The sequence below is a fragment of the Malus domestica genome, chromosome 12, assembly GCF_042453785.1.
Source record: "Malus domestica chromosome 12, GDT2T_hap1".
Classification (NCBI taxonomy): domain Eukaryota; kingdom Viridiplantae; phylum Streptophyta; class Magnoliopsida; order Rosales; family Rosaceae; genus Malus; species Malus domestica.
In genome coordinates, this window is record NC_091672.1 from 15,284,457 (window position 1) to 15,309,913 (window position 25,457).

General features: G+C 36.5%; 2 protein-coding genes across 9 annotated transcripts; both read left to right on the forward strand.

The window, feature by feature from the left end:
- The first annotated feature begins 3,252 nt into the window (after window positions 1–3,252).
- LOC114820236 (replication protein A 70 kDa DNA-binding subunit B-like) lies at window positions 3,253–13,614 on the forward strand. 8 transcript variants are annotated; one of them, XM_070809994.1, is made up of 15 exons: window positions 3,253–3,410; window positions 4,377–4,459; window positions 4,945–5,016; window positions 5,208–5,253; window positions 8,507–8,559; window positions 9,719–9,866; window positions 10,579–10,852; window positions 10,997–11,096; window positions 11,181–11,305; window positions 11,375–11,456; window positions 11,540–11,672; window positions 11,848–12,005; window positions 12,326–12,775; window positions 12,968–13,120; window positions 13,211–13,614. In XM_070809994.1, exons 2-15 carry the CDS (start codon window positions 4,413–4,415, stop codon window positions 13,239–13,241), a joined length of 1,872 nt encoding a protein of 623 aa, XP_070666095.1. In that variant the 5' UTR covers window positions 3,253–3,410; window positions 4,377–4,412; the 3' UTR covers window positions 13,242–13,614. The 8 variants fall into 8 exon arrangements, with proteins under 8 accessions (XP_070666095.1, XP_070666096.1, XP_070666100.1 ...); XM_070809995.1 differs by having other exon boundaries at window positions 3,261–3,410; window positions 4,329–4,459; XM_070809996.1 differs by lacking the exon at window positions 3,253–3,410 and adding an exon at window positions 4,106–4,267.
- Window positions 13,615–14,899: 1,285 nt separating this feature from the next.
- On the forward strand, window positions 14,900–20,353 carry LOC103449936 (threonine dehydratase biosynthetic, chloroplastic). Its single transcript, XM_008389259.4, has 9 exons — window positions 14,900–15,705; window positions 15,799–15,978; window positions 16,071–16,340; window positions 16,533–16,739; window positions 18,192–18,440; window positions 18,930–19,000; window positions 19,187–19,304; window positions 19,716–19,850; window positions 19,986–20,353. Exons 1-9 carry the CDS (start codon window positions 15,250–15,252, stop codon window positions 20,124–20,126), a joined length of 1,827 nt encoding a protein of 608 aa, XP_008387481.1. The 5' UTR covers window positions 14,900–15,249; the 3' UTR covers window positions 20,127–20,353.
- The last annotated feature ends 5,104 nt before the right edge of the window (window positions 20,354–25,457 follow it).

Here is a 25,457-nt window from a genome sequence, read left to right on the forward strand (position 1 = left end):
AACTATGAAGAAGACTCATGTCAGCCGCCAAGCTACCCGAAAAGTGAGGCTTCAAATTTGAGTTGTCTTTCATATCTGTGTGTGATTTTGATTTCTTTGGTTCTGGATGGGTTTTGATTTCTTTGATTCTGGGTGGATTTTGATTTCTTTGATTTCTGAGTTGGCTAATTTATGTGCTCATTTATTTCTTTATACAGCTTCCAAATCTTGCGTGGATTTTTCAATGAGTTGCACACCTCAATTCGGTTGTTGCGGTTGACAGGATTAAAGCCCAGTTTCAGCAACATTTACTCCCAAATCGACTGTTTAACAGATAGGTATTTTCTTTTGCTTTGTTGTTGACAAAATGAAAGCCTGTTATGTAAATTGATCGTTTTTATCTCGATTTTTTGTATTAATTGGACGACAGTGATCCTGACATGGCAGATCCTCTTCTTCAATGGTAAATGACTGAAAAATATTGTCCCATCACCGCGGAAAATGAGCTGTCCATTGTGACCATAATCCATGGAGGTAATCTCACCGTCAAATATTTTATGAATGACTCTCCCACTGTTAAAATTGAAAACTTGAAATATAGGTGTAAAAGTTCCACCAAACAAATACAATCAATTAAATTGATAATATCCTTGCAACCCTATAACATTATTGGAATAAAAAAAACAAAAAAAATACCTCCCTCATGTTTCATAAAAAGGATAAGCAAATATGAAAGTAACAATATAAACTTTTTATATGGGGATGTCTAATAAGATGTTCCATTGTGATTGTAATGCAATGCATGCAATAAATGGCGTTTTGTTCATCTTATCAGGAGCAGTAAAATCTTTAGTTATAAAGTATGAATCCGTGTTCATATTAATTTGAGATCCAAGATGTTTTTTAGACTAAAAGAAAGAGTTATAAAGTAAATATGGCTGCAGCACCATTGGACCAGAAGACCACATACTTTAACAATATATGATGAAAACTACTCATTGTTCTCTTATTCATTTTCTAATTCTTCTCTTTAAGATATAATATGAAAATCTTATTTCAAAATTGTGTTTTTTCCCTTCAGAAAAAATTTGGGCTATAAGAGCTCAGTGCAAAGCTTCCTGTAAGCATGGGACAAAACCAAGGCACAGTTCCACGCAAGGTGGTTCAATCGTTCATTTTCGTCTAATTGGTACTTGCCCTCCAATTATTAGATTTCTTGCAATTTTACTTTTGCAGTGCTCTTATAGTTTGTCATTTTGTTTTGAGATGCTTTTAATTCTTATTACATAGGGGAGCAATAGTTCATGTGTGTGAATTTTTGTTTGGTTGTGTTTGGGGTTCAGAAGTGGATCCATTATGCATGGATAGCTGGCTGTCAGCTTATCCCATGTATCTCTTATGTTTTCACTTTATTAATGTGCTGAATTATGGTTTCTCTCTAAATTGAAGAACTAAAAATCGCAACCAATCAAAAAAGTAATCAGATTATGAAATGAGTACTTTGCTTTCTCATCATTTGTCTGTTTTGTAATTTTCATTTATTCATCTTCTTTTGACACTCTATTCAATTGTATTTTTGGTTTTCCCTGCTTCTTTTATTTTATGCTTGCATGTTCTTTTGTATGCCTGATGTCTTTCTCTACAAGCTATGCATGAAGATTTGTTGTTGTTCTCAACTAATAGATATAATTTCACGAATTATGTTTTTAAAGTCAAGGAAAAGACTTCTTCAGCATAACTGGGGTTGCCGTGGGGTTGCTGGGACCTGTTTTCACTACAAATAGGATGTATCTTTTATATAAAAGAAAAAAATGGTGAGTTCACAAAATTTCATTCTTCATCTTGATTTCTTTGATCATACTTTTTCTTTCATTTTGATTCTTCCGTTAGCTTTGCTAATTGCTACCACTCAATTTGCAATTTAACATCAATTACATGCTAAATGAACTTTAGAGATCAAGTAGGGAGTGGAATGAGAGGAAAAGTCGTCACTTTCTCTCAGCTCTCTCTAGACAAGGTTTCCAAATAGTTTTCCCTTATTTTTTATAATTGTTTTTTTTTAGTTTAATGGGATGGAATTAAATAGTTAAGCTACCATACTAATGAATGTGCTTTATTGAATTTTTAGTAATCAGAATGTGACAAAATGAACACCTCTTTGTGTTTTTAATTTTTCTCACCTTTTCGGATTCAATCCCATGCCGCCATGTCCAGCTCGCTCGGTTACCATAATTGACACAAAAATTGGAAGTACCATATACCCAGTCACAAACACTCAGGAAATCATAGCCACGTGAAAAGAAGCTTCCTTTTTTTGCTGGTCAAAGAAAGCTACTTCCTTTAAAAACCAGAAAAGTCAAAGCGACTGCCTTTTCTCTCTCTTCTCATCACCATCACTTTTTGTGTCTAATTGGAGTAAGTGTTTTCGGATGCCCCTACTTTGAATCTTCAATTTTTTTCCCTGCATCTTTATTTACATTCTCAGCTTTTACACTACAACCGTTAGATCTGTTATTTTGTTTTCTCTCTCTTATTTTTTTTTGGTTTTCAACAATAAAGTCATCATCTTGCTTCCCCATTAACATTTAGCGCAAATAAACAAATTCAAGTTTTATATTGGGTTTAATGCATGCCCAAGATTGGATTTTGGGCAAAGTTTTTGAAAGTTAATGGTTACATTGCTGACGATTAATATGTAAACATGTTAAATTCAACCAGGTGCATAGACTTGAATTGCAACGTTACATTTCCACTTTTATTTATAATTGCACCATAGAGAACCACTATAATTCTGAATATTGTTATGCTAATTAAACGCTTAATAAATTTTGTAAAAAAAAAAAAGATTGTATATGGTTCCCACAAATTTAGAATGTGCAAGAACTAGGAAAAAGAATTTGTATACATTGTTTGTTCATTTAATTTTGCTAAATATTAATTTTACTCTAATTGTTTGCTTTGTGTTTTAGGTTTTTGGAATTTTGATGTTTGGTAGTTATTTTGTGTTTCGATTAAAGCATTTGGTAATCTATGACTCTGTTGGTGCATGATCTCAGGATTCCAAATATAGTTCTCAAACTATATTTTGGGATCCCACTTCATATGCCAATACATTTTGTAATATGGATCAATGAAATTAATTGCTAATTTTTAGACTTTTGCATAACCTGATTTCTGAGTTCGACTCTGCAAATAATTTTAAAATACAGTATAACCTGATTTCTTAGTGGTTTGGATTTATGTAATCTCATCATCTCATGGTTTCTTTTTGTTGAGCAGAAAGCTTAGGAAATTGTACAGGTCCCATTCAAGAATTTGGTGATGATGGTTTCATGATTTGGATGGCTGGGAGTATAGTGTATTTGTTTAGCACTGAATCACATTTTCCGCTCTTTGGCAACCCATAATCACCTTACATGGTGTAGAGAAGGGTAAATGATTCTTATTCTGTTAATTGGTCTGTATGTGTTTGATTCTCCACTTCAACTCCTTTATTTGGTAGTGTTATATATTCTGTTCATACAGTATAGACTAATGCTTAAATTAGATATTGCTAAACTTCTAAATCCTTAGCTGCTCTACCTTGAATACATTTCGAGTTATTTTATATAAGATTTTCCCTTATGAACAAGTAAACTAAATGGAGTGATTCTTATATTTCTTAAGATTTGGTTCCCCAAAATGATTGTGACGATGATGAAAAATGTTTATTATGTGATTTTAAAAAAAAAGGGTCAAATACAGTAAAAGTAACTCAAACTATGTCATTCAGGGAGGGAGGGAGGGAGGGAGAGACAGAGAAATGGATTTGGTGAGAGTAAGGCATGCGGCTCGCAAGCAGACAGAGTTCTAGGGTTTAAGAGTTGGTTTCAAGAAAGTGAACGGGCTAGAGTGGGGGTAAGGCTTGGGCTGGGTTTGTGCAATGGTGCTGGATTAGTTACAGACAGAGAAGGCGATGAGGACGTGGAATGTCAGGGACAGGAAGGGAGAGGGAGGTCTGCCAAAAATTAGGATTGATGGTGAGGAGATTTTAGGGCAGGCATGAGGCCATGCTGCCTCTGAGATAGAGATAGAGAGAGACACAGAGAGAGAGACAGAGCGAGAAAGCGCGGGATTTCACAGATTTGCAAATTCATCCCCTTGCTGACAGTTCCGATCTGATTTGAAGATTTGTCAACTGGCTATAATTTCATGGTAGCTTGGTTTAAAGCGGTTCCAAAATATGGGATCGTTTGGAATATGTTCCCCTCTCTCTCCATCTCAGATCTCTGCAGTTTCATAAATTAGGGTCACAAATTTCTCTCTAACTTCTGATTTTTTAATTTGTGCTCAGTTTTTTGTTTGTTCAGATTTTCGACCTATGGTCTGATTGACATTGGGTTTGCTCGAGTTTACAGATCTATGTGTGCAGCAAGCAAAATCCTTTCATTCATATGAGCTTCTTGATCCTCTTTAACTTCACAGCAGCTGACCTACCTGGGTTAGTAATCTTAAATTGATTTGTTAATTTCTGTTGTTAAATGGTTATCTTTAATTGATTCCTTCCAGGTTATTTTCGTCTGCAGCTTTTCTTTCGGCTCCAGAATACCATATGGAGACATATCATCTTTCTCTTCTCTCTCTCTCTCTCTCTCTCTCTCTTCATGATCTGTGTCTTTCTTTCTTTAGGTGCGCACCATCAGGGTGTATTATTCTTTGTTTTCAGGTCAGTTTCCTTTTCTTTTTTTTTTTTGGTTTTTTTTGTAGGTTTTTAGTTCGTTAATTTGTCACTATGTTTAGATTTTTCGTTCGTGCATGATTAAATGGGCATTCGGTTTTGGTTGTTGAAAATATGATTTTTTTTTTCTGCTTAAGCTTCTTCCTCTTTTTTCTAGAATTTTTGGATTTCAGTTGCAACGGTAAACAGAACACTAAAATCGATATTGGCAGTTGTATTAATGCATTTTCATTTTCGTTGCTTTGCAGGATAGGTGCATTGAGACCTAAAAATGTATGCGTGAACTTCATACATTTTTGTGAGGCTCGGAACCTTGAAGGGTAAGTGTTTTTGCTTTGTTGTGATGTTAAAATGATGTGAGTGTTGGGGTTGGGGAAGGATACTGGTTCTTCCAGATTACTGGATTATGGTTGTTAAATTGACACGTTCTTAGATTATTGGATTACGGTTATTTACCTTCTCTTTGAGTTTAGCATGTTTGAGAATTGATAATGGATTTACTATGTTTCAGGATTTTGGATCGTTGGAGTAAAAACTTGGTTCTTTGGCATTTGAAGGTATATAATCATACACCTTTTTTTGTTCAGAGCTTAATCAAGAGGACAGCCTTATTTAGATTTTCTTCTCTGTGAAAAAGTGAATTAGACCTCAATTTTTTTAGCATTCTCTAATTTCTGTGATGTTTGATATGTATTTTATGGTTTGTGACATCTGTTATACCAATGTTTACTAAACTATGATTCATGTTTTTTATTATAGGGCTAAACATGTTCGTCCACCGAAAAAATGACTGACTAGAGTCTCCATTATAAATTGCCACAAAGTTGCTCTGCCCTTTTTTGCCTTTAAAACATGTACAGCTGAAAACTTAGTTGTTGAAGCAACAACAGAACCTTTTTTTGAGTTTTTTGTAACTGCTTAAACAAGTGCCTAGATTCTAGAGTATGTATTTTGTCACCTTAACTATAGGGGAAAATATGTGTCAACTACATCTTCCTTTTGTAACTAACAAAAACAGGCATCCTACATCTTTATTCCTTTGAACATTTGGCTTTCTTTTTTGTAAGTACTTAAATAGGTGCCTAAGACTGCAAGGCCTGTATTTTGTCACTATAACTACAAGGGAAAAATATGTGTGAACTACCACTTTCTTTTATAACTTATGGAAACAAGCATACTGCATCTTTGTTACTTTGAATATTTATACTTGAAAGATTAGCTTCCAAAAAAATTGCTTTTTATTTAATGTTGATATGCGTACTGTTTTTAGTTAATAGAAATTGGCTGGTAATTAACAATATTACCATTTAGATGCCTTCAATTGTTCTTATTGAAAGTATTTAGTTGAATTCTACTATTTACAGCAAGCCATATATACAATGATGTAATTCTAAAAGTAGAGATTTAATGGCATTACTATGTTTTTAGTTCAATTCAATGATACAAACTGTTAATTTCCTTTACAGTTACTTTTATTTCAAGACACTGCACTCTTCTTTCAATCCCACATTCTTATAAATCCTCAAAATAATATTTTTACGCAGAATTAGTTTTGCAAAATACACACGACGGTCTTAAAATTGAGAGTTATTAAAATAATATGATTTCCCTGGAATCTGACGGTGTTAAATTGCAACAACTAAATTTTTTCCGTTGTATTAAATTTTCGAAGCGCTTCCTTTACACTTTTGATAACTTAGCAGCTGCAAGAAAAGCACAAGCAAATAAATTTTTATTTTACTGCAGCTAGGGGTAGATGGGTTAGGAAAGTGGGAAATGGACCAGTTTTTGTTTTTTATTCCTTGAGTCCATTATTTTGTAAGTGGTTTGCCGACTCCTTAATTTAATAAGATTAGTTTAGCACTTTGTGATAACAAAACAATTTAAAAGTTGAAAAACCTTATCCACTCATCTATTCTATTAAACCTTAAAGATACCTCCCAATATAAACATAAATTAAATATAACTAAAAAAAATACAAATAAAACAAACAATACTAGAGAAAGCAATGTCATCCACAAAAACCAGAAGAAGGACAATACCAGATCTGATGTTGACCTCTTTAACATTGAAGATTGATTTTTTTTTAAAACCGGCTCCTTTCTTTTCTCCTATTTCGGCTCAACTACATGCTGCTACACCTTTCAATCGACTGGGTTAGGTTGCTAATTCTCAAAAGTTCAGAGAGTAAATTTGTCCATATTGTTTAGCAAGGAGCCACTCGATTTCACACTATTTACAACAAAGCTGTAAGGATTTGCCTCATATTGGGGCTGGGTTAGAAGGGTAATTTTATCCTGTTTGTTTGTGACAGATTGCAGTGGGTTTACGTTTGCTGTCATTCACTGAGCTTTTCGGGGATGGGAGGCCATGCCTCCGATAGAAAGAGAGAGAGACACAGCGAGAGAGAGAGGGAGAGGGAGGACTGGGGATCTCAGTGTCATTGCTGCAGATCCTCGATTTCATGAGTGGGGAAGGAGAAAGAGAGAGAGCAGAGAGCAACATGCGTTTTTTGAGGTTAACGAGTTACCCCACGGGGTTGGTGAACAGAGGATGTCTGAGAGAGGTATGGGAGAGGAGAGGGTTTTCAGTTTTGTCCTCTGATTCAACAGGTAAAATACTGTTGAGAAATCATTGTTTGTTGTTTGTTTCCCATTACCTTTGTTAAAACTGTGATTGACATTTTTTTTGTTTCAATAAAATTGTAATGGATGTTTATAACCTGCTTAGTTGGGTATTAGCAAGATAGATCTGTTTAGTGCACTGTTTGGTACATTGTTACAGTCAGGTTCGTGTCTTTTAAACTTAGGGTGTCGCACTGTTCGCATTTCTGTTTTCTTCATGCTTTGCTGCTGTTTCCTTCTCAGCAAGTCGAATTGAGGTTCCTTTTCTGCTTTACATCCTTTGAATCTCCCTCTCTTGCTAGGTTGTTTCTTTGAATATCCCTCTCTTGCTAGGTTGTTTCTCCATGTTTTGTTGCTTCTGTATTTGTGCGATAAGAATGTTTGAAGACTGTTTTATTTATTGTTTTGCTCCTCTGTTGCTAGGTAGTATAATTTTGGAACAAGTTTCTTCTCTATGTGTTCAAATCCATCATTGTTTTTTTGTTCTTCAGTTTCTTTTTCACCATTTGCTCTCTTCTGATCATTGATAGTTTAATAGCACTTGCAAATTCAGCACAAACAAATTATCTACTCTGTTTATTTCTACTAAGCAATATTTCTTTGCCGAGATTATGTCTAACTTTAGCATACTTGAAGCCGGTATGCTATGCCATCAGTTGCTTCTAATTTTGTAAACAGTTAATATTATCTTAAAAGTGAAATTATGAATCCTTATAATTCAAATGCCAACGATTCGAAGCTCATGACTGCATTATTATAGCTCTGTAAGACTTATACTAATGTGAATAAAAATTGCTGACATACTTGCCATGTAAACTCATATCCATTTGCTACTATTGTCCTGCTTATTTGACCACATTAAGGGTAGTGGAAGAAGATAAAGAGCTTGACTTAGTCATCCTGTTTCCTTTACATGAGGAAAGAAACATAATAAAAGTTAATCTTCCTGTCAATTTCCAGTTCATTATGGCCTTGGCCGAGGCCTCTTGCAGTTTACTCAACATTTGACTTAGGCCTTAACCTTTCGTATTCTTTATTGAACCAAATTAGTTCTGTTGGTAAAAAATGTTTGTAAATTGTTTTTTTTTTTTTGGTGTGTCTTTTGGTCATTTAGCTAAAATTTCATTACATTTGGTCTTTAAATTTGAAACTCTCTGAGTTGTTAACGGATTTACTTTGTTTGCAGATTTCAGAAATTTGGATCGTTGCAAGAAGAAGCTGGTTCTATGCCGTTTTGAGGTATATAATTATACGCAATCGCTTTTATTCAAAACCTAATAAGCTATCTACCTTTTTTTATTTATATTTGTGAAGCTTTCATGTTTGGAATTTAAATATATAATTCAATTTTTGTCGTTTGAGCTTATTTTGGAACTAAGTTTCTTCCTATTTAGTCTGCGTATCTGTATCTGTCCGTTTATGTCAAGATTGAAATAACTAAGCATCCATTTGGTCGTTTGAGCTTAGAATGGAACTAGGCTTCTTTCTATTTTATGCATGTATCTGTATGTCTCTATTTATGAAAGCTTGAGATAATTGAGCATGTATTTGTACCAAACCCGTTCCAATTGAATGGTTGTTGTATTTGTTCGAAACACCATTCGAATTGGATGATTGGTTTATTTGTTCTAAAACCCCATTATAATTGTATTTGCTTGGATGTGCTGTTAGTATAGGGATAGTTAGATTAGGAATTTTGTTTTGCCATTTTCTGATTGGTATCTAATTACAGATTTTGTGTTGCATGTCTACATGTTTCAGTGTCTGTCCTATCTGTGTAGTTAGTTTGGGATGTTTTTAGATTCTTAAATAGTGCTGCTTAATATTGTTTATAAGTTTATTTTTATGACTGGGGGAGCAGCGATACTGTCGCAACTGAACTTAGAGTTGTGAGCATAACTGAATTGATAGGTAACAAAAGTACTGGGAGAACTTTCATGGGTAAGAATAAGATCGCCATTTTTTTCATCCTCTTAGCTCAATTTCGTAGTTAGATGTCCATTGAAGACACAGTCAAGGTTTAGATTCAATGTGTTTTGTATAATTTTGTTTTTTAGTATTAAACAAGCAAGAAGCCACCTTTCAAGGACTGCAGCATATGTAAGAGTATACGTAAAATTGAAAACCATTTATAGTTAAAAAAAAAAGGGACGGATTAACTAAAGAAAAGTTGAAAATTTTTATCTTCCCCATATATTACTCATGATTCCGACATACCTTATGGTTATACAAAAAACATAGTTCATAAAAATGTTTTAAAACATTTACATGAAGCTATAAGTTTGCATTGTTATTTTGTCATTTTGTTTATTTTTCTAAACATGACTGTGCCGTTACTTTGATAAATTAGCTCATTAACTTTTCAATTTAATTTGCTTCTCCATTTTTTTCTATCTAGATTGATCGAGATGATGTCGCTTCATTCTCTAATACCATACCAGCCAGCAAACAAGCTCCAAATCAGGGTTTGCAGGATGTGGATCACAAAAACCATCGAAGATGACCCTCAGCCACAAAGTCTTGATTGTGTGTTTGTTGATAAACAGGTGAGAATATTTCCTCTTTTTCGTTATCGTAAGATGCTTATGTTTTTTATGTATCCAAGTGTGCATGTTGTGTTCTTGGTACAACAAATTTTGTGGTCAAACATTCTCTAAAGTTTGGGAACTGATTGCTCTATGCAATTCATTGCCGAATTATACATCACTTCCACATGATTAATGTTTGTGTGGTTAATTGTTCTATTGGATTCAATCATGGGCCTTGATATCAATTTTTAAACTGAGCCACTACATTCATGCAAATCCAAAAGAAATCAAAATTCCATCTTCTCCATATAATGCCATGTGATGCAATAAATTTTGTTCTTACAAAACCAAATTTTAGACTCTGTTGTTGACACTTTTCCTCTCCTTGCATTTCACTACAAAGATTATATGGAAATCTGTTGAAACAATTTTTTTTGCATGTGTAAACAAAACTAAGTAGAGACAATCAATTCTTCTTTTTCTTAATTTGTTTTGTTTCTTTTTTTTACTCACAAAAATATAATTCAAACTTTATTTATAAGTTTGCTTCACTTGCTATCATTTCAATTCATAAAGTAATCTTTACTATTATGGTGTATTATCTTAAATGCCGCCTCTGTGAACATAATTGTTCTATCCTCACTGTTTTTTAGCTTCTTAAACCGCATGTATTAAATGTTCTCCCGCACATTTAATAATCTATATTATTTTAATTTTCTCCTTCTAACAGGGGGATGCAGTTCACGCGACTGTGAATGCTCGAGACATTCAATTTTTTTTGGACCTTCTGACAGTCGGCGATGCATATGAGATCACTAAATTTCGTGTTGTTCACAACAGGACATCGAGCAAAATTGTCCCTCATCCTACGGCGCTTGAATTAAATAGGAGAACCACATTCGTTCCAATTCACAAAACAAATCAGGAGATCCCAAAGCAATGGTTCAATTTGATTGACCTTGATCAACTTCATAAGAGAATCAACAACGATGTTGAACTTACAGGTAACAAATTTGGTTTTGCGTGTTGCACTAACATCTAAAATCATCATTATAATTTATTCATTGCCTTTGGTGCGCAATAATTTTCACCGCTAAATATTATTCATAGATGTGTTTGGTTATTTAACAGCTAAATATTGTTTGCAGATGTGTTTGGTCATTTAACGGCTGTGCAGCCGATTGAAGACGTGACTGTCCAAAGCTCAAGAATTGCGAAGAAGAGGAATCTTAACTTGCAAGACATCAGGTCATTCCTATGCGTTAAGTTAAAATTACGCACATAAAACGTCATATTAATGACATAAAACATCACATATTTTTAAACTTACAGGGGCGAAACGATTAGGATCACCTTATGGGGAGAAGCTGCAACAACTTTTGAGGACAGTGGAATAAAATCCCTTCCACCACCTATCTTCCTTGCTGTAACAAGCCTCAAAGTCAAAGAATACCGAGGTTGTACCTCAACGTCCTTTATTTAGCTGCTTAAACCATCTATTGCTCATTCTTATGTTTTATATATAGGAAACCCTGTTCTTGGAAGCACTGGATCAACTGTTTGTATTTTCAATCCAGAGATTCCACAGCTCACCCAATACAAACAAAAGTAAATCGACAACCTTCCTTTAATAACTTTGCTGTTTATATTTCTTCAATTTGTCTTTCTCAACCTAAACATTCATGACAAAGGTTTAAGGATCTGAAATCACCTGTTCAAACCTTACGCACCTCAGCGGAAATGTATGCAGACCGTGCTGTTAGTCCTAATTTTGAGTCCAAAACAATTGATGAGCTCCTTCTACTTGATCCTGCTTTGCACAAAGTTAGTCTCTTATCACCTACTTATTAAGAAAAATCACATCTTTTTAATAATAAATTTTATAACTGCTTCATACTTAGCTATATCTTGCTTTCTTCTATATTCATTTATATTTCATGTTTACAAGACGATGATTAAATGTATTTCATTATTTTAAAATTGTGTGATTCCATAACAGAATGTAAGTTTTGAATGCAAAGCGACTGTCATTGGATTTGATTTGAGTAGAGGTTGGTGGTACAAGTCGTGCCCATTCTGCCATAAAGCTGTCAAAAAAACTTTCGGAGCATTTCAGTGCAATGAACATGGTTCATTAAACAGGTTACCTGAACCATGGTAATTTCTTTTACACCTATTTTACATCTAACTGTTGTATTAAGCTGCTTAGTCATTTTTAAATTTCTTGCAATTATAAAATTTATGATTGATGATGTTTTTGTGGCTATCATATGGTTCCTGTGCTATTTTACTTAAAAATAGTTTAGTTATATTGGTTTTTTTTTTTTCGTTTTGGATTTTGTGATCATTAGCATTCTTACACCCATTATGTGGTATCTGGTTAAATTTGTTGACTTGATGCTTTTGGCAATCTATACTTTCAGAATGTTAATGGTAGTGATAAATGCCTAACCTGAAAATATATAACTCTTCCTTAGGTTCAAAATCAATCTTATAGTGGAAGATAGCACAAATCAGCACAATTTCCTCATGTTAGGAAGGAACGCTGAAAAGATACTTCATGTTTCTTGCCACACTTTGGTAATAGAAGACGGATATGACGATCCCTTCATGGTGCCACCACCTCTAAAAAAATTGGTGGGCGAGACAAAAAGATTTTTGCTATCTTTTGGCAATCAAAACAGTGATTTTAGGAAGACAGACTTCATCATTTATGGATTGCTTCAAGATCAGCTGCCCTTGAACACAGCAATTGCCTCAATCGACCCACAAACGCCTACTGCCACTGCAGGAAAACAAATTATAACTGAAGCGACTCCTGCCCCAGTGACACCTTCCCAGCGGCCAGATCACCATCCCCAATCGGTTGTACCTCTCAAAACTTCAAAGAGACCATTGTTCATTGATCAAGCAGACAAACCAGACAGGTTAAGTTTTCCTCTCAGTTATCATCTTATGTGTAAGTTTTAATAAATATACTTGCTTATCTTGGGTGAACATATGTATTATGCTGTTGATATAAAAATTGTTAGCCAATATTTTTGCTCCAGTCTTTTGACTCCTTTTTTCATACCTATCACAATTCTCTTAGACCTTATAAATTCTACCTTCATTCACAGCAAAAAAACTCGCACCGAGCAAATAGAGGTAACCAATTCTGCTAGAATTGCCAGAGAATTCCACAAACTGGTTGTCCCTAAGATTGAGCCCGCCGATAAAGAACCGATAGCTGCGCTCAAAACAAAGTCTCAAACCAAAAAAACCAAGGATAGGTAAATTACAATTTATTTTTTGCATGCACACCTACATAACATCTGTTATACCAATGTTTACTAAACTATGATTCATGTTTTTTATTATAGTGCTCAAGATGTTCGCCCACCAAAAAAGTGAATGACTACATTCTCCGTGATGAATTGCTACAAAGTTACTCTGCAGTTTTTTGCCTTTAAAACATGTGTAGCTGAAAACTTAGTCAAAACATTTTTTTGAGCTTTTTGTAACTGCTTAAACAGGTTTCTAGGCTGCAGGGCATGTATTTTGTCACCTTAACTATAGGGACAAAATATGTGTGGACTGCATCTTCCTTTTGTAACTAATGGAAAACTGCATCCTGCATCTTTATTCCTTTGAACATTTGGCTTTCTTTTTTGTAACTACTTAAACAGATGCTTAGACTGCAGGTCATCTATTTTGTCATTATAACTACAGGGGCAAAATATGTGTGTCCTCTTTCTGTAACTAATGAAAACAAGCATATTGCATCTTTGTTGCTTTCAACATTTATGCTTGGAAGAATAACTGCAAAAACAAAAACAACCTTATCTTTTTTACCTTTCACTCATCTATTCTTTTTATTAGTTCGTGTAGTTAACATTTGTGCATTCAAGTCCCGCAGCAACGCGCGGGCAGTTTTGCTAGTAAATCCTAAATCTTTTATCTTTTCTATACAAAGCCGGCAGACCCTATTGGTCACAGGCTTCACTAAAATGAAGTGGACAGAAATGCCCTTCAAACAAAAAAGTTCGAAAATAGTCTAAAATAATGTAGGAGTGCCACTCAATACTACAATCTGGTGATATTCATCTTCATTTGAAAGTGAAAGGTCTTAGGTTCGAATTTTGTGAATGACGAATTCAATACCAAATTAGGTTGCTCATTGTGTTGCTTAGCCGAACTCCCCCTCCCCTAATATAAAAATATCAATGTACTAAAAAAATAATAATAATGTAGGAGTAATTTTGTATTGAAAATAGTTTTTTTTTTTTTTTAAATTAGTATCTCACTATTACGTGGTCATGAAAACAATATTTTTTTTTTGTCAAATAGAAAGTTTTTTTTTTTAATTAGTATCTTATTATTACGTGGAATATCCAAGGATTTCTTCTAACATGATCTAATATTATTCATTTAGTTCAAACTTTCTCACAATGCATCAAGATTGTTTCATAATTTGTGTAATACAAATTGATCCCTTTTTCAAAAATGAGACGCTTGCCAAACATGTGGTTTGGACTTTGGACATACATAAAAGATCTTTACAGGCGCGTAATGCCCGTAATAAAATGTGCAAGTCGCGCGTAGCGCACCGTGATTCAAAAAATTGATTGTGCTAGATATGAGATTGCTTGTGATAAAGTAAATGCAAACTCAATTGTACTTGGTGACTAAGCGATGCAATCTCAATCATAGTATAGAGCACTGCTTTTTCTTTAATACTGAATCTGCAAAGAAAGTCGCATATAATTAGAACAAATGCAGTTGGAAATAAAGGGCAAGTTACATATATCATATCTATAGAAGTTTGAGCAGGAAATATGATCTTTCAAGGGGTTTTCTGCAACTGTTGTCTCTTTATTCTCTTCAGCTGGAATTAAGAGTTTTGATAACGTGTTAGAAATAAAATATAAAAGAGAAGAGAGAGATTGAGAGAAGAAATCGAAATATCTTAATTGAATACATGTTATGTATTGACGTAAAAAAAAAAACAAAAAGCAGGCACATGGCAAATGCAGTGCACATTTCCGTGTCCTTTCGGGAACGAATGCAATGCACATTTCCATTTCCCTTCCCGACACCTACAGACCTACAGTGTGGGACCCCCAACAGAACACAGAGTATCTCTTCACGTCCCAACTGAATGTTCCTGTAAGATAGCTACTATAAAATTTTGGTCAAGAACCGCGCACTCGATACCCATAATCTCCCCGGCTGTTGAGTAACAGACCAATAACCATCCAACCTTCTGCACGTGTCGCTCTCTCATTTGCCGTTCGTACAATCTTAATTGTGAACTGCGTGTGACCAAAACTAGAAAGTAGAAGCAAACCCCCCAAACCTCTGCGACTCCCCCCTCTCCTTCGCAAACAAAGCCGCCGCCGCCACTTTCAACCAACCGACAATGGAGGCCCTCCACCTCTGCCCCGCCCATTCCCCCCTCATCCGCTCCAAACGCCTCCATTCTCATCACCTCCCCAGCGGGCCGCACAACCTCAGCACCCGCCGTCCGCTCCGGCCCTTCGTTTCCGCCACCCTGTCCCGACCGACTGCCGATATTTCCGCCGAACCCTCCACCTCCGCTGCTTCATCGGAAACCATAACGAAGCCGTCTCCGCCTCCCAACCGGGTTTCCTCCAATTCGCTCCAGTACCCGCCCGGCTTCCTGGGAGCCGTGCCCGACCGTTCGGCCACGGACGGAAACGACAATGGGAACATTGTCGACGCCATGGAGTACTTGACGAACATTCTGTCGTCCAAGGTGTATGACGTGGCCATCGAATCTCCATTGGAATTGGCTACGAAGCTCTCGGAGCGATTGGGGGTGAAATTATGGATGAAAAGAGAGGACTTGCAGCCTGTAAGTGTGTTGCCCAATGGTTGATTTGAGTAGAATTTGGATTGGAAAATTTGGGGATTTTTCGATTGAATGTTTTCGTGTTGGAATGTGTAGGTTTTCTCGTTCAAGCTTCGTGGGGCTTACAACATGATGGCAAAGCTTCCAAGGGAGCAATTGGATCGAGGGGTTATTTGCTCTTCGGCCGGAAACCATGCCCAGGGAGTTGCTTTGGCTGCTAAGAAGTTGAAATGCAGTGCCGTGATTGCTATGCCCGTCACCACGCCGGAGATTAAGGTACTTTTTTTCATTTGGATCTTGGCTTTTGAAATTGTAAAATGTGGGTTTGGCGTTCTGAATTTTTTGAATTGTATATTGCTTGTGTATAGTGGAAGTCGGTGGAGAGATTGGGAGCCACGGTTGTTCTTATAGGGGATTCATATGACGAGGCTCAAGCTTATGCTAAGAAGCGGGCAAAGGAGGAGGTAAGGACCTTCATACCTCCTTTTGATCACCCGGATGTTATTATCGGCCAGGGCACAGTTGGGATGGAAATTATGCGCCAAACAAAGGCTCCATTGCATGCAATTTTTGTGCCTGTTGGGGGCGGTGGCCTTATAGCTGGTATTGCTGCATATGTAAAGAGGGTTGCTCCAAAGGTTTGTCTGGTTTTGGTGTTTTCAACTTTCTTACTATGTCTGTTGAGTTTACATTGCTGGGCAACTGAATTTTTCAAGTTCGTAGGTTTTCTTCTCGGAAAGATTTGATATTTTATTTGTTTTTTATAATGATTCTTTAGTTTCACATCATATAATTCTGAAAGAGCGCTGATTGTGGCATCTCTTATACAGGTGAAGATTATTGGTGTGGAGCCCTCTGATGCAAATGCACTGGCATTGTCACTACATCACGGCCAGAGAATAATGTTGGACCAGGTGGGTGGTTTTGCAGATGGTGTGGCTGTGAAAGAGGTTGGTGAAGAGACCTTCCGCTTATGCAAGGACATGGTTGACGGTGTAGTTCTTGTCAGCCGCGATGCTATCTGCGGCTCAATAAAGGTGAAATTTCTTTCGAGTCTTGAAACTTGCATGGGTGAGTGTCTTTTGCTTCTCATGCATTCTTTGGTAGTTGGCTTCTTAAAGAAGCCTTCTGCTTGCATTTGCATGTTATAGATTGTAAACCTACTTCTAGCTTTGTAACTGTACATACGCTACCTGTCTTAGAATTGACATATTTACGTACATATGAAGAAATTGAATTCATGGCATCAGAAGCTAAAATTCTTGGGCAGCAGTTAGAATGTGTTTGGGTGAAGAACAAAAGGGCTCGTCGTACAATCTTGGCAATTACTAAAATCAAGGAATATATCCCTCTCCCTTAGTGTCTTTCCACATAAGGAATTGTGGATTTACTTGAGGACTTCTAAATATGATAATCAGGTCGAGTGAATGTTCTGTATCTGCATGGGTGGTTTCTGGTGGCAATTATGTACTGTATATTGGTTACTGGATTACAAATGTATGATTAGAATGTCCAAATGGCCAAAAAAATATTCTGTTGTTGTGAATGTTGCTTTTAAGAATGGGAAAAACAGAACAAACTCGGATATCGAAAGCAAATAACCAAGATTAGCAACACCAAAACTATGTGCCTTCGTCCACGGGGCAACAACAACAATCTTTCACCATATCAATAATGAGTACAACGAATAATCTTGCCAAGCCTCTAGGATTAAGACTGGGTGAAAAGCTTGAAAGAACAAGAACATGATACACACTCTTATTTCTTGTCTTTTCTCTCGCACACACTTTGCCCTTCTCTCACTCTAACTCCTTGAGTAGTATACAACTTATTGTTTTGCTCCAATTCAAAACTAGTGCAATAGCCCCTTTATATAGACATAATAAAGGTCTTCTTCAATAAGGATTACAAATCCTAATTGGAATCCAGTTATGAATCCTTCTCCAATTGGACCAACTCCAGTTGAGAAACCACTCCAATTGGGAAAACAACTTCGATTGGGTAAATAATTTTAATCCTCTAAGGCTGTAATTCCTAATAAACTTAGGACAAGTCATCATGGGCTGGAAAAAATTCCTTGAACCAAGCTTACCATAACTGATATGGTAGCGAGGTCCTTTTCGGCTTGTTCTAATGCCTCAAGGCGGGCCATTTTTCTGCTGTTATTCTATTTAATCCTTCAAGCTTTGATACTAGGGTCGTCATTTTATGTTGATATTTTAGTTTGGTCCGTGACGTTTTTTCTCATACAAAGGGATGTGTGCTCCATAATGCACTTACGACATCAGAGAGCTTCTTGCTAATGTTGGTTCATTCATGTTCAGGAGTAACCTCTTTCCTTTATTTGACTGTTTGTGACACTGATCGGTTCAAATGCAATTATTGTGCTAGTGTACCCAATAGGGAAATGATGAGCAGAACAGTAGGTTACCATTTGAGAGTTTTGAATTCTTAGATTAGAACTAACAATCCTATTGCTTCTTTTGCAGGATATGTTTGAGGAGACAAGGAGCATTTTAGAACCGGCAGGTGCTCTTTCTCTTGCCGGTGCTGAAGCTTATTGCAAGTATTATGGTCTTAAAGGAGAAAATGTTGTTGCAATAACGAGTGGGGCAAATATGAACTTTGATAAATTGAGAGTGGTGACTGAACTTGCTAATGTTGGTCGACAACAAGAGGCTGTACTCGCAACTGTTATGCCCGAGGAGCCTGGGAGCTTTAAACATTATTGTGAACTGGTATGCTGATGGAGCCAAGTTACACATGCATTCTGCAAGCTCATAGTCTTTGAGTCTCTCTATGTTAAAATATTAATGTATTAGGTATCATAAATTAGTATATTAATGTGGATCTTTCCAGATTCATGTACCTAGTAGCCTATCAAAAGGTCTACTTCTTAATCTTTTAAAATAAGTATTAGTAAAATGAAATTCTGGGTTTCCTGCTTGTGCGTGAGGAGCAACCACCTTGGAGTGATTCCAATGCACCTTCAGTGTGAGGCTGAAGGCCAGTGTGATTTTTTTTTTCTGATTTCTCTATTGGAGTGCTTCCATTACACCTTTGGTGCGATGCCAAGGGCCGGGTGTGTCCAGATCTTCTTCTCTGTTCATATCTATTCCTGTTGTCCTACATCATATGCTAATAATGCTTTAGTCGATTGTTTTTTTGTTTTCCCCATCCTATTAAAGTTGTCTTCATGGTTTGAACTGAATCACTTTGGTTGACAGGTGGGCCCAATGAATATCAGTGAATTCAAATACAGACACAATTCTGATAAAGAGGCTATAGTATTGTACAGGTAAGCCTTAAGAAGGTTTTAGTGATCACTGTTGTTACTTTTTCCGAATTCAGGGCCAATTTCTTTTGCTTGGTTTAGATGTGTTTAGTACGGTCGTGTTGACTCCCATCAAATGGTTTTCTTACTTAGGGCTGATAATACATGCAGAAGTGAGATATTTATTTATCCTTTGTACGTTATATGCAGTGTTGGTGTGCATACAGCCTCTGAACTTCAAGAAATGCAAGAGCGCCTGGAGTCTTCTCAACTCAAGACTTACAATCTCACGAAAAGTGACTTAGTCAAAGATCACTTGCGTTACTTGGTAATTCTTCTACTTATAATTGTCTTTCTTGTATGTGCATGTGTGTATATATGAATTATGTTCCCTTCCCATACAGTGGCATGCTATGCTGCTCGACCATAGCAACACCATACAGTATGTGGAAAAGTAGCAATTTCATTTTTGTTTAGTCGATCAAATGACATTTTTTGATGGTCACAAGTTCCAAACACAGCACTTACCCCCATGCCATGGCGAGAGTTTGATTCTCATAATTGTCTTCCATTGCAAGACTGATTTCTTTTGACCCAAAAATAAGCACGTCATTTATGTCAACGGTGTAAATTTTTTTTTTTTTTAATTTTTTTTTTTTTAAAAAAGAAAGGACTTGTTTCCTGTCCTGGCTGCAGTTGCGCATCTTGGTCCTAAGTTTACTTTGTTTGCATCATTCAGATGGGGGGCCGATCAAATCTTCAAAATGAGATTCTTTGTCGCTTTGTCTTCCCAGAAAGACCCGGTGCTCTGATGAAGTTCTTGGACGCTTTTAGTCCACGTTGGAATATTAGTTTGTTCCACTACCGCGGAGAGGTTGTAATTCAACATCTTTTCCTTTTTAAAGATTTTATATTTCAATATGATTATAGTAAGAAATTTAAATTCGTTTTTTTTTCTTCTTATTATTAACAATACTTTGATTGTGTACTTGCCCTTCCTCTGCAATAGGGTGAAACCGGGGCAAATGTGTTGGTTGGGATCCAAGTTCCTCAAAGCGAGATCGATGAGTTCCATGCTCGAGCCACTACTCTTGGATACGACTATGTAGTAGTGACCGATGATATTGACTTCAAGCTTTTGATGCATTGATAAGACCATCCTGTTACGAAATCATGCATCTCTGGCGCTCGAATTCTGCATCGCTATGTTGTTTAGTCGTGCTTTATATATATGTTTCTACTGCTGAAACTTTGGGTCAGTTTTATAGCATGTAGTGCATTAATTTCACTTGGAATTTAAGAGAAATATGTATTCAAGGGCAAACTATGATATTCTGATTCTCTATCTTAAGAACACTGGCGTTTTAGAATTTCTAATCCTCTGTCTCATATGTGATGACTGAGATAAATCTCTTAGAACCTTGCTGTAATATAATCATATAATCTCAATTTTTTTTTATTTAAACTAACTCAAAAAACAAAAATCTAAATGGGCGAGTTTGGTATGCCTCATTCCCCATGTTTCGAAACTAGAATGATGAGAAATGCACCAAATGGTAAGGAATGAAATATCTTTTTATTTACGTTCCTATGCTTGGTTTGTGTTGTCTGAGGGATTAAAATTTGATCTACTTTAGAATAATACCTATTTTAATTCAAAATAAAATAAAATAAAACCGATGTAAATATAATTTCGAAGAGAGTGAGAGTTGCAATGATGAAATTGGGGTTCCACCATAAAACCAATTGGCTATATAGGGAGTAACCCAATATCATATAAGCACATAGCAAACCTTGTCTCTCACCAATGTGAGACAACTCTCAACACGTCCCTGCACATGTGACGGGTTTTCAAGCCTACACGTGAACAATAACTGGGTGATGTGGCGTGTGGCCGTTGGGCTTCACACGTGGACAACCTTGCTCTGATACCATGATGAAATTGGGGTTCCACCATAAAACCAATTGGCTATATAGGGAGTAGCCCAAGATCATATAAGCACATAGCAAACCTTGTTCCTCACCAATGTGGGACAACTCCTCAACAATGCACAACAAAAAGAGAAAATTTGAAATTTGGTGAGTTTGGAAATGTGGAGCCCTAAAAATAAATTCTATTATTTTTGTAAATTTTATTAATCAATGTAGTTTTTAAGGTTAATTATGCATATTCGTTGATGAAATTAGTTGAAATTGGTGAATATTTGTGGAATTTTTTAGAAATTTGGGTTGGATGTGGGTTTATGAAATGTTGTTGACAAGTTGTGTATAAGAGCTATGTCGTTCACTTTTGTTTTGTTGAAGTTATATTGTTTAGTTGGGAATGATTTGTTTTGATGAAATCTTTTTTAATTTTATGAATTCATTTGATATTGCTTAAGTCATGAAGTTTTGTATAGTAGATGTATTGTTATGAAAACTTGTTGACAGGTTGTGTTAAGGGTATACATTGGTTGTGTTCAGGGTATATATTGCTGAATTTGGTTATGTTGAATGCTTATATTGTTATGTGTACAGGAGATGACAACTCAGGGGATTCAGCTAGTAACAAAATAGGAAGAATCGTATAAGGGAAGGGTTAACAAACTTTCTCAAGCAAGTCATGTGCTAGGAGACATGCGTCAAAAGTTTAATGACGCACATCGTGCTGCCTTTAGGGAATCATGCTTTGGACACTTAGAGCATGTCAATAGAATGGCCTTCAAGGGCCCATTGGTGCATGAATTGTCACTCCGTAGAGTGGCTAATCAAGGGGTGAAAGGCCTAGAAGGGCTCACGTATTTAATAGGCTATAAAGTAACCCAGTTCACGAAGAAGGAATTTTGCCTCATTACAGTGCTTCATTGTAGAAATTTTTTTGTATCGCTGATATGTGTTGTTGGACAGCTTTCCATTTATTGTGACATATTGTGATGAATTAAGTTAGGGAAACTAAACCTTATTATTACTTGTTTTGGATGACTTTAGAAAATGCATTGTATATATTGGATATAGGTTTGTGACAACTTATGAAACTAAACCTTATGTTTACGAAATCACATTTTCAGTTACCGTTAGGATTAATGCGTAAGCGATATTTAATTTGTAAACATGTTGAACCAATGCGGATTAGCAAAGACTGAGTCATAATTGCTGTCATGAGCAATCAAATGCACATAGCGATAAAAAAAATAAAAACCAATTATATTATGGACTAGCGACATTGAGTTTGAAAATTAAATATGAGCTCTGAACTCGATGTGATAATGACACACCCCGACCTAAAATCAAGGCATGAAGGCCATCACATGAGGGTGACGAAGACATGTGCACAGTACGGAAGCAATAAGGATATGAAATATACAAATAAATAAGAACCGAAAACTAATTAATGTGCACTAATAAGTAGAAAGTGCTAGGAATGAGATACAAGTGTAAATACACCTAATCAGAGCATAGAAAGTTTAGGTGCAGTTCAGCAAGACAAGTACTAGTTATACAATACCAGAAGAAGTCCTACGGATATTATATTTTGTCAGAACCGCTGAGATCCTCAAATGCCACCAACAACGAGTCTATCTAAAACCTGGAGGGCGCAAAACAGAAAGTGTGAGTGGGCAAAAACAAAGCTTTTCAAAATCGTTTCATTTAACAAGCCTCTAACCCCTCCCGTAAAACATGTATCATTTTCCCAGGAATGGAATAATATATATATATATATATATATATATATCAATTCATGCTTCACACATCCATAATCACAAATATGCCATGCCAAGGTATAAACAGAATAAGTAACTCAGGTGAAAATAAATTCATGGAAAATAACATATTAGCCGGAACCCCTGCAGAAGTCTGTACGGCTGAATTCATAGCTCATTAATCAATCTAGCCGGAGTCACTACAAGTGACATATACGACACTACACTGCACAAGAGTAGGAACCACTGTAAAGGTATGTACGACAAGACTGGGTCTCCTACACGTATAGCATGTGTAGCCCTATGCCCCATCTGTCCATAAGTATAGCATGCATTGCTGCCTCTCTTACACTCCCCAAAATTCCTATTATTACACCTACGACATAAAGGAGCACCTGAACCACCAAAGTCCCTTTGCCTCTGAAATTTTGAGCCTCCAAAAAATCTACCACTTCTCCTTTGCACATTAGAGCTTAAACCTCCACTAGAAGAGCTGGAACTGACACCACTTCTATTAAAACTCTGAGTCTTACAAGGTCCTTGAGATGATTGACCTTCACCTTTATCATCTCGCCTCTGGTTCCCGTTCTTTTCTTCTTCATCTTCACTTTCACTGGGCATGTTCTTTGAGTCCTCAATCCACAGTAAAACCTCATAAAACTCTTGGTAAGTGGCACAGGGAGTCGATGTCGGTATAGAACGCCATTTCTTCTTAGTACCCAACCTGAAACGACGGAGCATCTCAACCGGATTAGTAGCAACCTCCAAATCATATCAAGACAAATCAGTGAATCTCCTGTAATATTCATTCGCCGTCATCTTTCCTTGTTTCAGATGCGTAAATTCTTGTTTCTTGCGATCAATATACTTAGGGGGAATGAACTTTTTCCGAAACAACTGTTTAAACACTTCCCAATCGGCTGCTACCTCTGGTGGCATCTGATATGACTCCTGTCTCCACCAGGATGCAGGCTCCGGACCTAGAAACCAGGTAGTTGCTCGACCCACCTATCAGGAGGAAGATTCCCCTGACTTTGCATCACAAGGAAAGTCTTCTCGACTTGATTAAGCCACTTCTCTGCTCCTTCATGTCCTCCATTACCCATGAAATGATTCAGCTTCAGATTATACATAGTCTCAAGATGTGTCCTTTGAGGAGGACGAAGCGAATACTGAATGGCATTAGCTATAACTTCCCCTAACTGAGCAATATCGGGGAAACTAAGCTCAACTGAGTGACAAGGCTCTCTATGAGGCGGCATAGTTCTGACAAAAGACATCATAATGATTAGATTATTCACGAGATATACATGACTGCTAAATCTAGGCTCTGATACCAAATTGACACACCCCGACCTAAAATCAAGGCGTGCTGCCCGCCATGTGAGGGTAACGTAGCCATGTGCACAGTGCGGAAGCAATAAGGATATGAAATATACAAATAAATAAGAACCGAAAGCTAATTAATTTGCACTAATATGTAGAAAGTGTTAGGAATGAGATACAAGTGTAAATACACTTAATCAGAGCGTAGAAAGTCTAGGTGCAGTCCAGTAGGACAAGTACTAGTTATACAGTACCATAAGAGGTCCTACATATATTATATTTTGTCAGAACCGCCGAGATCCTCAAATGCCACCAACATCGAGTCTACCTAAAACTTGGAGGGGCGCAAAACAGAAAGTGTGAGTGGGAAAAAACAAAGCTTTTTAAAATCATTTCATTTAACAACGCTCTAACCCCTTGCCGTAAAACATATATAATTTTCCTAGGAATGGAATAAAAATATATATATATATCAATTCATGCTTCACACATATCCATAATCACAAATATGCCATGCCAAGGTATAAACAGAATAAATAACTCAGGTGAAAATAAATTCATGGAAAATAACATATTAGCCGGAACCCCTGCAAAAGTCTGTACGGCTAAATTCATAGCTCATTAATCAATCTAGCCGGAGTCACTACAAGTGACCTATACAGCACTACACTGCACACAAGTCGGAACCACTGTAAGGGTCTGTACGACAAGATTGGGTGTAATATAGTTATGCTTAATGCTACGCACTCATGATAGTTGTACGATAAATCCTAGTCACCTACGAGTCAGAACCACCTATGATGGTCTGTACGACAAGACTGTGCACCTAAATTGGATCCAATGTGAGCATATGGCGCGGGAGGTGACATTATATACAGGCATGTACCATATCTCTGGTTAAATCACAATCACCCGGGGTGCAGGTTTATGAGCTTCCAATCACATCTCATATTATAAATATCTCATATAATAAAACATAACTCACCTGGTACTTACCTGAGCGTCCACAATACCAATTCATATTATACATCATATACTAATTCATATGCTGAATGTAAATTTATAAGCATGGCATTTCAAAGCATACTTTCATTTAAACGCATTTTCTGGGAAAATATCAAGTATATAAGTATATATTGAAAACCTAAAGCCCACTCACTGGTATGTCGAAGGGTCGTAGCCCCCGAGTCGTCCTTGACTGCGCTCGTCCTCGGGATAAGTCTCCCCTATATGCGAAACAACTATAAAAACATTAATTTAAAGCACATAACCAATACTAGCTAATAACTTCTCATACATTGCTCAAATGAGGTATATAAATATATCATCATGACCTACACAACTCCATGAACACGCCCAAATTTTTTAAATAATTTTTGGAGCCCTCACGCACCGTCACACACCGACAAAGGCCCAACCCTACGCGCGGCCATACGTAGGGAACCCTAACGGAATCCCCTAACCCAGTTAGGAAT

What these genes read in the sequence shown, in the direction of transcription:
- LOC114820236 (XM_070809993.1), top strand. Translation starts at nt 4,623, where the DNA reads ATGATCTGTGTCTTTCTTTCTTTAGGTGCGCACCATCAGGGTGTATTA. An exon ending in GAGGCTCGGAACCTTGAAGG is followed by an intron (nt 5,017 to 5,207) that starts GTAAGTGTTTTT and finishes ACTATGTTTCAG; the next exon opens with GATTTTGGATCGTTGGAGTA. An exon ending in CTTAACTTGCAAGACATCAG is followed by an intron (nt 11,097 to 11,180) that starts GTCATTCCTATG and finishes TTAAACTTACAG; the next exon opens with GGGCGAAACGATTAGGATCA.
- LOC103449936 (XM_008389259.4), top strand. Translation starts at nt 15,250, where the DNA reads ATGGAGGCCCTCCACCTCTGCCCCGCCCATTCCCCCCTCATCCGCTCC. An exon ending in TAAAGAGGGTTGCTCCAAAG is followed by an intron (nt 16,341 to 16,532) that starts GTTTGTCTGGTT and finishes TCTCTTATACAG; the next exon opens with GTGAAGATTATTGGTGTGGA. An exon ending in TGTTCCACTACCGCGGAGAG is followed by an intron (nt 19,851 to 19,985) that starts GTTGTAATTCAA and finishes CCTCTGCAATAG; the next exon opens with GGTGAAACCGGGGCAAATGT.